The sequence below is a fragment of the Gymnoscopelus microlampas genome (genome assembly GCF_963454915.1).
Source record: "Gymnoscopelus microlampas genome assembly, chromosome: 14".
NCBI classification, from domain to species: Eukaryota; Metazoa; Chordata; class Actinopteri; order Myctophiformes; family Myctophidae; genus Gymnoscopelus; species Gymnoscopelus microlampas.
The window spans coordinates 2930678-2945754 of NC_139951.1; the positions used below are offsets into that span (position 1 = coordinate 2930678).

Consider the following 15077-nt stretch of genomic DNA (forward strand, 5'->3'; position numbering starts at 1 on the left):
CAAATGCAGTTAATGCACCCTTACAGATCTCTAACCCGGAGAGTGTACAAAATGTATGGACTTGTAATGTTCCATTTGGTTCCATTTGTACACTCTCAGAGTTATGGGGGTCTGTGAGGCCTAATGCATCCCAAACTGGGGGGTCCTTGAAATGAAAGAATCGTCTGTCGTTGCTGGAGCCACGTCCGTTGTAACTCCACTCAGCTGATTCCAGAACAGTTTCATGTCACTGATCACAGCGAATACAGCTTCACATAATGATTCCCTTATCGAGGCGACCTTTAGACCAGTGGTTCTCGGGGGGGGTTCCAAGGGGTCTCGAGTAAAAGTAGCTAACATAGCATCAGGATCATTTAAACCACTCTATCCATGTATATGTTGGCTATTCAAAAACAGCAAATCTACAAGCTGCGAAAATGTATGGACATTTTTGAATAATCTTTTTTTTTTTACATTAATCCCCTCTTCTGGAGGTCCTCGGCTCAAAATATGTTCAGATGGGGGTCCGCAGCCAAGTATGTATCAACTTGGGGGGGGGTCCTTGACATGAAAAGGTTTGAGAACCCCCAAAATGATGATGATTTGGCCGCTGACCCCCATCTCATAAAAAAAAATAGGAAATTGTGTATTTTTTTGGAAATCTTTTGCAATCTAACCCTAACCCTAACTAATTTAGCTGGGGACCCCCTGGTATCCCCCCCCAAGGACCCCTGGGGATCCCCAGACCACCCTTTGAGACTTTAGACCACAGGTTCTCAAAGTGGGACCATTTGTTTCCATTTCTTTCTTCGTTCTGCATCTTCCTCAGTCACTAACCTGCATGTCTTCTCTCACGGTATCCATACACCTCCTCTCTGGCACCTCCTCTTCTCCTCTTGCCTGCAGACAGCTTCATCTTCAGCATCCTTCTCTCCGTGTACCCCTCATCCCTCCCCCTGCACATCCTTAACCCATTAAAGGTAGGGTAAATGATATTTTGGGGTATTTATTTATTTTGTGTTAAAAAGGTTAAAGTAGGGGGCACGGTGGTGCAGTCGGTAGCGCTGTCGCCTCACAGCTAGAAGGTCCTGGGTTTGATTCCCGCAGGGGACGCTGTGGGCACTGGGGGGCGTGTTCTCTCCTCCGCGTCATCAGCGCCCATACCCGGTGGGGTTGGCGAAAGGGCCTTTCTGTGTGGAGTTTGCATGTTCTCCCCGTGTCTCCTACGGTAGGTACCCTCACAAAAACATGCAGTAATCCTGGTCACTATACTGCCTCCCCCTGGCCAGCCTGGGCGCCTGATGGAGGGAAAGGGAACTGGTTGGAATAACGTGTTCCTTCCACGCGCTACATCCAACCAGGGAAACTCCCCCCTGTCAGGTGACAAGAAGGTCAGTTGGCTCTCATGCATTGAAGGAGGCATACGCTCGGCCCTGGCCTCCCTAGGTTGGCAGAGGGAAGGTAGTGCCCAGGATTACATAGACAATTGGCACTGGGTGTTAAAAATAGGGTTACAAAATCGTGGGATAAAAATGTTGTTAAAAAAAAAGCTTAAAGTACTATATTGTGATAGTAATCATTGCTACAGAGCGTTTGTTCGGTCACAGGGGTCTCTCCAGCTCTTTAGTAAACAGAATATAGGTGACAAAATGTAAGCCAATCAGAAGAGAGCACTGGAAATGCATTTTCTGTTTAATAAAGAGCTGGAGAGACATGGGAGACTCCTTTTACTGAACAAACACTCTATAGCAATGAGTATAGAGCTATTTAACACGTATTTTAACCAAAGTAAATAACTTACCCTATACCTTTAAGACCGGGAAAACATCTGTGTCATTTTAGATTTCTTTAGCTATTCAAAATATAGCAGATCTACAAGCTCAAAGCTCAGAGTGCCGCGCCACAAGCTTGTAGATCTGCAATGTTTTTAAAAATCGTGAAAAATCTTTGAATTTATATATTTTTAAAGCGAACATTTTTAACTTAAATCTTTGCTTCTGGGGATTCTACCAATGTCTTCTAAATCCTAACAGTTTTTTGAAAAAACATATGTTGTTTTTTTCATGTCAAGGACCCCCAAAAATTATATGTATTTGGCCGCGGACCCCCGTCTCAAAATATGTTGTTCCAGGGAGAGACCCCCAGAAGCACAGATTGGAGTGAAAAATGTTCGCTTTAAAACAAATACAATGATTTGTCCACGATTTTTCAAAAATAGTAGATCTACAAGCTCATAGCACGGCACACAGTGCCGTGCTATGAGCTTGTAGATCTGCTATTTTTGAATAGCCAAAGAAATCTTAAAATGACACAGATGCGTTCCCGGTCTTAATGGGTTAACCATCTCAACATTGCCTCTGCTGTTTTATCCCCAAACCTGATACTCTAGGCCTGTCCGATCAGGGACCCCCCGATCAGGGACCCCCCAGAAGAGAAGATTTATGTTAAAAAATACAAAATGATTATATTTATATTCTATTATATTTTTCAAAAAAATTCAAATATTTTCAAGATGTTTTTTTTTTTTTAATTTTACCGTCGCTATTTAAAAATTGCAGATGTACCATCTCGCAGCACGGCATGAAGTGACGTGCTGTGAGCTTGTATATCTGCTATTTTTTAATAGCCACAGTAACAAATTATGCTGGGGACCCCCTAGGACCCCTCCATGTTCATAAATGTATGTGAGTGTTCAGCCACACCATACAGCAGAATGCATTTATAAGTTAAACGACCGTAAACGCACCAAACGAGGAATTAGTATATATCCGCTTCAGCTTTGCCAAAACAAGCACTATAAAAGAAAGAACAAGCGCAAATTAAAAAAAAAAAACATGCTCGATGTCGCGGTGCAGAAATGTGTTTCAAGTACGGGACTTCATCTTTAGGCGGCGTGTTCGCTCCTAAAACAAATAAATAAATAGACTCGGGGACAAAGGGAAGAATGTGCCACGTCAAAAAATCCCTCCTGTTTGCTTTTCAAACGGTTTGCCACGCGAGGCATCAAACCAGTTCTCCAGCACGTTTGACCCTTAAATAAGACTCCGTCCCCCACTGTCTGAGGAGAGACTTTGAAAAGAAGAGCAGAGATAAAGATCTGTCTTTTCCTAAGTTAGAAAAAGATCAAATTTAAATTATAACGTAAAGCGGTGCTTCTCAAACTTTCTCAAGTCAAGGACCCCCAAATTGATATATATTGGGCCACGGACCCCCATCTGAAAATGTTTTGTGCCAGGGACCCCAAGAAGAGAAGATGTATGTACGTAAAAAATATATAAAATAATAACCAACATATAAGTGTTAAAAGTGATCGTGATGCTATGTTAACTACTTTTTCTGGGGACCCCCTGGAACCCCCCCCAAGGACCCCTGGGGGTCCCCGGACCCCACTTTGAGAACCAATGACGTACAGGGCAGCTCTGCTCAAATGTTCCTTACATGGAACCCTTTCATTACTTCTATTTCCTTCAACCCACACCCTCCCTCACCTCTTCTTTCTACTGTTTCTTTTTTCTCTTTCTTAACTAGATCTTAGTTATCTTTATTCATTCACTTTTGTGTTAGTTAATTGCTTTCCTAATGGGGTTTATTTAAATCTTTTATACGATGCATATTTGGGAAAACCATTTCCATGTTTAATACACTTGAAATAACACACATAGCCTACGATAACTGCCAATTATATGGTATTTTCTTCTTTGTTTTAGTTTTTTTTACATACAGAGATAAATAGGAAACTGTAAAAATCTTTTTTTTTTAAATGATACAATTGTACACTTGTGCCTCTGTACTGTAATTTCCCCCCAAGCTAAATGTTAATAAAAAACAAATGACTGTAGAAGCTAATAGAATAAATGTTTGCTATCTTTTCTTGTAGGGGTGTCAACAATCAACATGCTCAGGGGCAGCCATAGCCAAAAGATTCCAGGTAAATATGCCGCCAGACTCCGTCAGATGTCAACTCCGTCAGATATGCCATCTTGACATCTAACAACAAAAACTGTGGGAGGTTGGCCCATTACATAGTTTAATAGTTTAATATAGTAGTTATAATAGTTTAATCACCACGTTGATCTTTTAAAATATATTTTCCCGGCATAATTGAAGAATATATACAAAAATAGAAATAAATAAAGGATTTGTCCCGATTCTCAAGAATGGGTGATATATTCAATGATTTGCACAAATTGTCCACGATTTTTCAAAAATAGAAGATCTACAAGCTCATGAGCTTGTAGAGCTTGTTGTTACTTTTCAGGATTCAAATTCAAAAACGGCAAAAGTAGCAGATCGACAAGCTCAAAAGTGCCGCATTTTGAGCTTGTAGATCTGCTACTTGTGATGCTTTTGTGTGACGCTGTAGTATGATCAAGTAGGGTGTTAATTTACGAATAAACACAAAAAGTCACTCTGACACTGCTGCCTGATTTATCGTACGACACAGCCAATCTACAAGCTCACAACACGTGGCAAGCTTGTAGATTGGCTGTTCTCGGCAATGTCTGAATACACAAACCCAATATGATCACGGATCTCACTGCCATATGAACTAAGATAATGTACGATTAACATAAACAGTCAGCATTGAACTTTTGCTGCACTGTATGAACTGGTTCTTTGTTTTAAAGGGATAGTTCACCCAATTCTATCGATTAGTCACCCCATGGAGACTTGAATTCATGGATATTTTTTCTGTTTTTGTCGCATTCCTAAGCCAATAATTTGATGACCAGCGGTCACAAAGGAGACTCTTTGTGTCTCCTACCGGAACCGCTGCCGCACAAAAACTAAAAAATATCCATGAATTCAAGTATCGACTTGAATCAGGCCCTCATTGGAAACAAGACCGCAAGGACTTTCATGAACGGACCTGTTAAAAGGAATTATCCTTATCCTTAATCGAATGGATTAAACTAAAGAAATAATGGAAGGTCACACCATGAGAGTGTATAGTATTAATAATGATGTATTATGTGTGTTCTGTTTCTTGTTAAAGGTGAAAAAACGTTGTTCTACCCAGTGGAGGCGCTAACAGAGGTGAAGGCTGGCTACCTGTACAAGTCTCCGCCCGCCAAATGGCCCAACACAGAGGTGGGTTCCAGTGGTGTAAAGTAACTAAGTACATTTACTCAAGTACTGTGCATTGTGAGCTTGCAGATATGCTATTTTCAAACATTGTAATACTTTTACTTTTGGTACTTGAACTATATTTTGATGTCAATTCTTTTGTACTTTTACTCAAGTAACATTTTGACCACAGGCCTTTTACTTGTAACGGAGTATTTTTATATTGTGGTAATACTTATAAGGGCAAGACCACTTTGGTAGAGGTTTGGGTTGTGTAGTGGGGTTTCCTTGACATGAAAATATTTGAAAACAACTTAGGAAGCAAGCCCAAATAAGCAACTACAAGCCCTAAAGAACGCAACCCGCAACTACCAATATGTACAAGCAACTTTATAGAAAAACAAGCCCAAAGTCGCTTATAATAAGCAGACGTGGCAATACTGGTCGAGGAGAACACCAGGGCGTCCAAACAGATCCTTATTTGTCTGTAACTCCAAGAGCATTATACACTTAACACATTGAGGGCCAGGTACTATGCTTCCAAAGTTCCAAAGTGCCAGCGTTTTTCATGTTACCTTGCCATGATGTATCTCCAAAGGTGGACAAGAAATCAAAAATAACTGCTCCATTGATTAGAAATTGATAATTCACTAAACAACCCAAACCTCTACTAAAGTGGTCTTGCCCTTTAAGTAAAATATCTGAGTACTTCTACATTATATAGAATAATGGTTGTCATCATAGCATGACAACAAACTATGGCGCTTTGTAGATTTTGGAAAACGTTAAGACGTTTTTCCATTTCAAGGACCCCCAGTATGACATGCATTTAGGCCATGGACCCCCCATCTGATAAACGATTTTCATCTCTTGGACCCCAACTGGAAAAACATAACTATCAATTATTTAGCCTCAAGGACTGAAAGCCAGTGTTTTAAGAATAACACACTCAATGTCACTGTTGTTGTCGGGCAGAAAAACCTTGTATGTTTCTTTTTCGTAAATGAATGCCTTCAGCATACTACAGTGTCTCACACAAAATAGTGAAAATAGCTGATCTACAAGCCCACAACGATTCGAGGCACTGTGGGCTTGTTGATCGTCTACACTTTCACTATTTTAATTTCAAAACCGAACGGTTTCGGAGTTATGAGGTTTCCCTCTCCCCAACAGCGACAATAATGAAGTACATGTCGGTGTTAGTGCTTTGTTCCGTCTCTCCTCCGGCAGAAATCGTGGAAGCGGCGTTTCTTTGTGCTGTACAAGATCAGCGAACAGGAACACCAGCTCAAGTACTTCAAGAACGCAGAGGACCGGGACAGACATCTGGGAGAGATCGACCTATCACAGTATGTCAATCAACTTTATTGTCACTACAGTGGTGTAAAGTAACTAAGTACATTTACTCAAGTGCTGTACTTAAGTAAAAATGTTTAGGTACTTTTTACTTTACTGGAGTATTTCCAATTGTCTGTACTTTTACTTCTACTCCACTACATCTCAGAGGCAAATATTGTACTTTTACTCCACTACAATTATTTGAAAACTTTAGTCACTTGTTACTTTGCAGATATAAATATATTACATTATAAAACATACATTAAACACTTTAGCCCTATTTTATACCTAGGCTATTTTCAAACATTTTAATACTTTTACTTTTGGTACTTTTAAGTACATTTTGATACCAATACTTTTGTACTTTTAGTAAAGTAAGTTTTGAATTCCGGACTTTTACTTTCAACGGAGTATTTCTACATTGCAGTATCGATACTTTTACTTAAGTAAAACATTTGAGTACTTTTTTCACCACTGTTGTCACATTTACAGGTTCGCAGGCGTGAAGTGGATGATTTTTTTTTGCGCAAGCTCCAACAGTCATAGTTTTCAGGAAGGGGAGGGGGGAGAGCAAGGAGAAAACATAGGGAAGAAACACACCAAAAGTCGAAGATATTTACATGTAATTAAAAAAAACTAAAAGTATAAAAAAGTCGCAGCTGTGTACGTGAGGTCAGACACAAAGGTGCAAAAAGCATCAACTCGTCGGTCCGCGTATAGACCCCTTATAGACCTCCAAACATCACACTGGCTCCAAGTGAAACCCATTCTGTCAGTTCTCGCTAGGACGCGCCTCACTAGCCAACACACACGAGGGGGTCACCCCAAAACAACAGGTTGTGAATTGATTGCATGAAACAATCACCTGTGCGTCCAGTCTCAATGTTGGTAAACAAATAATTGGTCATAGGAAGGTAGTCTGCATAAGGTTCAATCTACAGGTAAAATCCACATGGTACTGTAGGTCCACGTATAGGAAAGTAGTCTGCATAGGAGAACACATCCACACAAGGAAAAACAGTCCACTGCCAGAATGACACAGACAGTCTGTAATTACACCGCCTGATGTGCCCGAGTTGTCATCTGTTTGTTGTTTCTGTTCACAAAAATATATATTTTAAAGTATCTTCAAATTATGATTTTTGCTGTTAATCTGCAAGCTATACAGTAGATATGCTTCTAATTATTTGGTTTTCGAGTAGGAGTTATTTGCGTTGCATGCGAAGGTGAAACGGCACTATAGGGGGAGGCGGGACATCATTTAGCTTAAGCACTTGCGATGTAAAGGTAGGCCTACATACTGTACATACTGTTAGGCAGAAGCATGTTTTGTGAGCAAACAAGGCTGCTGTAAATGTTGTCATGTAAATGCTACTTTAAATGCTACCAATAAGTGGGCCATAGTTGACTGCAGTGTTTACAAGCAGTATTGCCAGATTTTGCGGGATAAATAAGCAACCAGGTCTATGAAAACATGCCCCAAAGAAACGACTACAGGTTACATGATCACATGCATATATATCTACTAGAGTTTCGGGGGGCACGGCACGAGCAGCAACACTGCCCCCATGGAAAGATGCCACGTTTGTCCCTTCAGGATGAGGCCTGTGCAATAGGGCAAGTGAATCAGAGTGACAGCATTATTTGGTGTCAGCCCTGGTACCATTTGCAAACTTAAGACCAAGTTCTGTGAGACTGGTGAAGTCAACAAGGAAGACAACAACCCAAGACCCCTTGCTTACTGTAACTGAGGAACCATAGATTTACAGGCCAGATTTGCACAACGGAACCAAAGACAGACGTCAAAGTTGCAGGACCCATGCTCAGGTGCCAGTCACACATGTGACTGGCACACACCTGCCTGCAAATGGTACCAGGGCTGACATCAAATAATGCGTAATCTGCGTAACAGAACATCAGCTTCACTTGCCCTATTGCACGGGCCTTATCCTGAAGGGACAAACGTGGCATCTTTCCATGGGGCAGTGTTGCTGCTTGGAGCATACACACTCCAACTCAACAAAGTTGCAGAACCCATGTTCAGGTGCCAGTCACTCACCTGTGAGGCAGTCACACACCTGTGACTACTGGCACACACCTCTCAGCAGGTGTGTGCTGGCAGGTTGCTCAAAACAAGAGCGATTACCAACAGAAGCATATTGGGTGATTTTGGCACATTTTTTGGAGGCGCTACCCACACGTTTAGCTGTGTTGCTCATTCCACGAATGCCCGATCCTTACAAGCTGTACCTCCTTGTAAAGGTGACTAATCAACGATAAAAATGATATAAAACACAATACCAATTGGTATTATTAAAGGGGAGATATAATTGTCCGAAGTTAAGTTTCCAAACTTTTTTTGAGCTGTTTACATCGGCTATTTGAAAATAGCCGATCTACTAGCTCACAACACATTGCAGGCTTTTAGATTTTAGGCTTTTAGGCTGCTTTCAAACAAATCTTGGAGAAAATAATACATATTTTTCTGAAAATTTTAACGACGCAAATCTAGTACGGGGGTCCCTCTCTGGGCACAAAATATTTCCAGATGGGGGTTTGTGGACAAATACATATTCATTTAGGGGTCCTAGACGTGAAACTTTTTGAGAACCACTGGTTTGAACAACATTTAGGACGCAAGCCCAAACATGGCGAGCAGACCATATACTGCATTATTTCACGCCGGTGTGATGTGGTCTGACATCCCATCACAATGTCGCGCTACATGAGGTCACACAAATATGATCACATTCTAAACAATTTGTCCTGTGTGTTTTCACACTTTGTATTGACATGCAGTCTCCTGTATTGAAATAACTATGTGAATGCAGGTCATGCGTGTGCACACACACGCATGCACACAGCCGCACACACACTCGCACACAGGCGCACGCGCGTTGGTATTACATTCTTGTGAGGACATCAACATTTTAGGATCGCGATTTTAGGAAGGCAATTTTGTAACTTCCCTCTGCCATTTTTGACCCTGACCCTAGTTGCACTTCGGTGTCACACGCCGAAAATAGAGTTGTAGAACTTGTAGATCTGCTATTTTTGGTATGCGACTCCGGCATTAAACTCTGCATAAATCAGCAGTAATTCCGACTCCTAAACCTAACCTCTCAATGTCTAATCCTAAACCTAACCCCAACCTGAATATTTTCCTAACTGTAAAAAATGTTTTTGTTTTTAACCATAACCAACCATTTATCTTGTGAGGACCAGGAATATGTCGTCACAATGTCTAGACAATGTCAATGACATTTGGTCCTCACAAGTACAGTAATACAAGTGCACACACTCGCAAGCATGCACACACACACACACACACACACACACACACACACACACACACACACACACACACACACACACGCACACACACACACGCACGCACGCACACACGCATGCGCGCGCACAGTGAATGAAGGCATCATAATTAGTCGTAGATTTACGATCTACGATCCTGTCTGGTCTGTCAGGATGTTGCACAACTATCACTAAGTGAACTGTGTCCTAAAGAAGTGTGTGTGTGTGTGTGTGTGTGTGTGTGTGTGTGTGTGTGTGTGTGTGTGTGTGTGTGTGTGTGTGTGCGTGTGCGTGTGCGTGTGTCAGGATCATGCGCTTGTACATCAGCCCACAGAACCATCCCAAGTGGAACTGGGTGCTGAAGAACTTCAAGTGTTCTCCTGCCTGTGTCCTCTTCATCAAGACCGCAGAGAGAGACTACTTCCTCATCGGAGAGAACAGGTCAGGAACATTAATGGACATACATATTTTACTGCTATTATTATTACTAGTCCATACCCGTGGGGGGACATGCGCACCTGATCTGGCAACCCGGGAGCCAGCGAACACAAAAACGCTAATAAACAGCTGACATTTGGTGAAAACGAAAAAAGGGGTTCACTGTTCCGTGCACATGGTAATGGTGAATGGCTGTGTGCAAATTCAGATCAATTGCTCCAGCCACTGAGGAGAACCGGGCAGAACAGTTTTGGTCTCACCACGCACTACAAACAAACAGACAGAGGTTTCTCAAATTATAGGAGGATTATCATTATTACCTATGCTGCTACGTTGTCTGAAGGAAGCCGAACAAGAATACATTTTATTATGGAGTGGAGGAGAAAGTACTCAAATGTTTTACTTAAGTAAAAGTACCAATACTGCAATATAGTCCAGAATTCAAAATGTACTTGAGTAAAAGTATAAAAGTATTGGCATCAAAATGTACTTAAAGTACCAAAAGTAAAAGTACTAAAATGTTTGAAAATAGCTGATCTACAAGCTCACAACGCGCTGTGATGCGATGCGTTGTGAGCTTGTAGATCGGCTATTTTCAAATAGCCTAGGTATAAAATAGGGCTAAAGTTTATGTTTTATAACGTAATCATTTATATCTGAAAAGTAACTAGCAACTAAAGTTTTCAAATAATTGTAGTGGAGTAAAAGTACAATATTTGCCTCTGAGATGTAGTGGGAGTAGAAGTAAAAGTATTGGAAATTGGAAATACTCAAGTGAAGTACAAATACCTCAACATTTTATTTAAGTACAGTACTTGAGTAAATGTACTTAGTTACTTTCCACCACTGTGATGTAATAATAAAACACAACCTTGAACCACATGAACCCTAGCGTCCCTACCCTGGGTACGTCATAGTAGGCGAACAAAATAGCAGAGTTTGTATTCACCTGTTTCCTATAGGCTGTGTGTTTTCCACTTCCTGTCGATTTCATTGGATATCATTGGTCATCTGACCAGTTTCATTGGATTTCATTGGATGAAATCGACAGGAAGTGGAAAACACACAGCCTAGGAAACAGGTGAATACAGGCTATTTTTTGTTATTTGGCGTATATATATATCGAAGTATAGGTTTGAACCACTTGAACGCACTGGTTTTCTTTTTTTATTCATGTCAAGGACCCCCAAATTAACATATTGTAATGTATTTGGCTGTGGACCCCATCTGAAAATATTTTGTGCCAGGGATCACCATACAAGATTTGTGTTGTTATATTCCCCATTTTTCCAAATATTTTCAATCTTTTTTTTTTTAAATAGCCGATCTACAAGCTCACAACGCGTCACGCTTGTACATTGTCTATTTTCAAGTTAAAGTTATAAAACTTATTTTGATGCTATATTAGCTACTTTTGAGGACCCCCCTGAGACCCCCTCAAGGACCCCAGTGTCCCTATTCCGGGACGAATATTCAGCGATAAAATAGCAGATCTACAAGCTCACAGTGAGCTTGGGACTGTGTGGTCTGCAGGCTAGCTGAGGAGAGAGAGAGAGAGAGAGAGAGAGAGAGAGAGAGAGAGCGAGAGAGAGAGAGAGAGAGAGAGAGAGAGAGAGAGAGAGAGAGAGAGAGAGAGAGAGAGAGAGAGAGAGAGAGAGCCAGGCAGTGAGACCCTCCCTTCCACAGAGAGAGAGACAGACAGGCAGTGAGACCCTCCCTTCCACAGGGAAGTAAAAAGAAGAACCTGACCAGACAGGACAGACATGAGTAAATACCTGTGTCCTATTGTTGAGTGGATGAAAGAGCGGGCGGTGGATCTGAATAAGAAAGATAAAGACACCAAACACCCTGTCTGTTCACACCAAGGCCCAGGGCCGCGGGGTATTATTGAAGCTACCGTATTGCAAGACTTCCGCATTGAACCCTTTCAATCCGGGAAAGGATCTGTGTCACTTCTTTGGCATTTGAAAAATAGCAGATATACAAGCTCATAGTGCGGTCGTGCAAATGTGTGCAACTCTTTGAATATATATTACACAAATGTCCTAACAGTTTTTTGAAAAAAAATTAAGTTGCTATATCAGTGGTGCTCCAACTTTTCCCATGTGATTTTCTTTTCCCCAAAATGATCTGTATTTGGACCCCCTTATCAAAATATGTTGTTCCAGGGACCCCCCCAGAAGCACAGATTGGTGTTAAAAAGGTTCCCTTTAAAACATATCTTACTATCTTACTATCTTACTACTGTATAATTGACAAAAGCTCAGAAAGTTTGTCCGGGGTCGCAAGCACAGGATCACTCCACATGCCTCCAAGACCAATCTTGGATCGGGCCTAGTATATATACATTCAAAGATTTGCACAAATGGTCCAAGATTTTTTTTTTAATATATATATCTGCTACTTTTTGAATAGCCAAAGACGCGTTCCCGGTCTTAAAGGGTTAAAACGCTACTGCGCCCGCGGGAAGGCGTTTTAAGTTAGGGGTGCTGTAGTAGGAAGTACATTTTTGCTTCTTATTTTTTTTGCGGGGGGGGGGGGGGGGGGGGGGGGGTCACTGCACAAGCTTCTTTAAAAAAACAAAAAACTCTTCATTTGGCATGAAGCCAAGCGTGTTATGATAATAAAACACCACAACAAAGCCATCTGACTAAGGGGTCACGTTTGTAACGTTTACTCAAGGAGCATACCTCTAATTTAGGCTGCATGAACACATATTCACCCCACAGGTACCATAACCAGTGGTGGAAAAAGTAAAAAAAAAAATCACTTAAGTATAAGTATCAGTACTGCAATGTAGAAGTACTCTATTACAAGTAAAAGTCCGTAATTCAAAATGTACTTGAGTAAAAGTACAAAAGTATTAGTAACAAAATGTACTTAAAGGAGGAGTTCACCCAAAAAAGTACTTATTTTCTATCAATTGCACACCCCATGAAGCCTTGAATTCATGGATTTATTTTTGTTTTCGTGGCATTCCTAAGCCAATAATTTGATGACCGGGTGTGTATCCAGTAGGAGACACAAATAATCTACTTTGTTTCTCCTACCGGATACATTAGCCGGTAGGAGACAGGAATCAAATTATTGGCTTAGGAATGCCACAAAAACAACAATAATTCCATGGATTCAAGGCTTCATGGGGTGTGCAATTGATAGAAAATAAGCACTTTTTTGGGTGAACTCCTCCTTTAAAGTACCAACAAATATATAAAAATGTATAAACATCTTTTGAAAATAGCAGATATACAAGCTCACAATGATGCGACGCATTGTGAGCTTGTAGATCGGCTAATGGCCGAAATGTACAGTATATAGGGCTGAAGTGGTTAAGTTGTATGTTTTGTAATCAAAATCTACAAAGTAACTAGTAACTAAAGTTTTCAAATAATTGTGTAGAGGAGTAAAAGTACAATAGATTAGAGTACAATAGATATACATTTCGGCCATTTGAAAATATACAATCTAAAAGCTCACAATGCGTCGCGATGCATTGCTTTTACTTTTACTCAAGTAACATTTTGAACACAGGCCTTTCACTTGTAACAGAGTATTTCTACATTGCAGTATTGATACTTTTACTTAACATGCTGACCAAAAAAAATGCTGCATTTTCAGTGGAAAATACAGCATTCATTTCGAGTATGAATGACAAGTAATGGGCTGACTCACAGGGGCATCTGAGGTCAGCTCCATAAGCTTTATAAATAAACTGACACGACTTGATAGACTGTTAATGGATGATATTAATAGTTCCATCAGTCTGCACCTCACCAACACACCCGCGGTTAAGCCACAGACCTGTGACTACTATCCCCAGACCTGTTCAAACGCAAACAAACGTCATTAGACCATGACATTTGTTACCATTTGTTTTATGCCTCCGTTTCCCAAACAGTGGGTCGGGACCCATTTTTGGCCTGCAAACCCATGCGTTTTTTATGGGTAAATAGCCCATTATTTATTATTATTATTAGTATCATTTCAAAATATATATAGGCCTATATGAAGCAGTGAAAGAAAGCTCACAATGTGTCGCATAGCTATGTGTTGTAGATTGGCTATTTTTGCTAGTTTGGATCCAGGGAAGACATGCAATTTCTCTTTTGGGTCTCAACAATCAAAAACGTTTGGGAACCCCTGTTTTATAGCTTGCGTATTGGGGGAAAAAAAGAGGGGGCCCAAGTATACTATAGACCCCCTGGGGGACTCCGGTAATGGACTCTAACGGGTCCATTTGGTTCCATTTGTACACTCTCAGAGTTAAATCAACATTGAGTTTACAATATAAATTGGGGTCCAAGAGATAGAAATGTCATTAAATGGGGGTCCGTAGCCTAATACATGTCAAACTGGGGGTCCTTGAAGTTAAAATGGTTGAGAATCACTGCTAGAGCTGTAAAAAAAAATCTTCTCTCATGGGGGTCCCTGGCATATCTTTTCTAATGGGGGTCCCCGGGCTAATAAGTGTCCATTTGGGGGTCCTTGACATGAAAAAGTTTGAGAACCACACTGGACTAGTGGACAGAGTGACATATAAATAAACAAAGCCTCATTATTATTCTTTGCATCGCTTCATGGCTCAAATAATGAACCGGAAATAAAACTGGACCAGCTATGTCCCCACATGGGCCAGGTCTGAAAAGATGGACTATTGTATCTAAACCACCCTGGGTCCAAGTTAGACGACTAAAAGCACTAAGGAGGATCCTGTTCAATGGTAAAAACAAACAAAAAAAACGATTATAGAGAGAGGGACTCTGTGTCCAGATGGGTTATAGGTCAAAAGGGTGAACCTAGACTAGACTATGAGCGTCGACCCTGTTTTTAGAAATCTACTAAACTAATAAATGCATTGCTGAATTGCTATGATTATTCAGTTCTTGGCCAAAGGATCAAATGAACATGCCCTCTGTGTTGGCCATGGCCAGAGTCATCAGCAGTGA

General features: G+C 40.9%; 1 protein-coding gene across 5 annotated transcripts in view; it reads left to right on the forward strand.

The window, feature by feature from the left end:
- LOC311060656 (pleckstrin homology domain-containing family S member 1-like) overlaps positions 1 to 15077 on the forward strand; it is a 38075-nt gene that overhangs the window by 5131 nt on the left and 17867 nt on the right. For 3 of the 5 annotated variants that reach the window (XM_084078911.1, XM_084078909.1, XM_084078913.1), the window contains 5 exons: positions 886 to 959; positions 3857 to 3907; positions 4976 to 5070; positions 6277 to 6395; positions 10000 to 10134. In XM_084078911.1, coding sequence (XP_083935037.1) covers positions 3874 to 3907; positions 4976 to 5070; positions 6277 to 6395; positions 10000 to 10134 — 383 coding nt within the window. In that variant the 5' untranslated portion in view covers positions 886 to 959; positions 3857 to 3873. Of the gene's footprint in view, positions 1 to 882; positions 960 to 3856; positions 3908 to 4975; positions 5071 to 6276; positions 6396 to 9999; positions 10135 to 15077 lie in introns of all 5 variants that reach the window. The other 2 variants (XM_084078912.1, XM_084078910.1) reach the window with 2 other exon arrangements.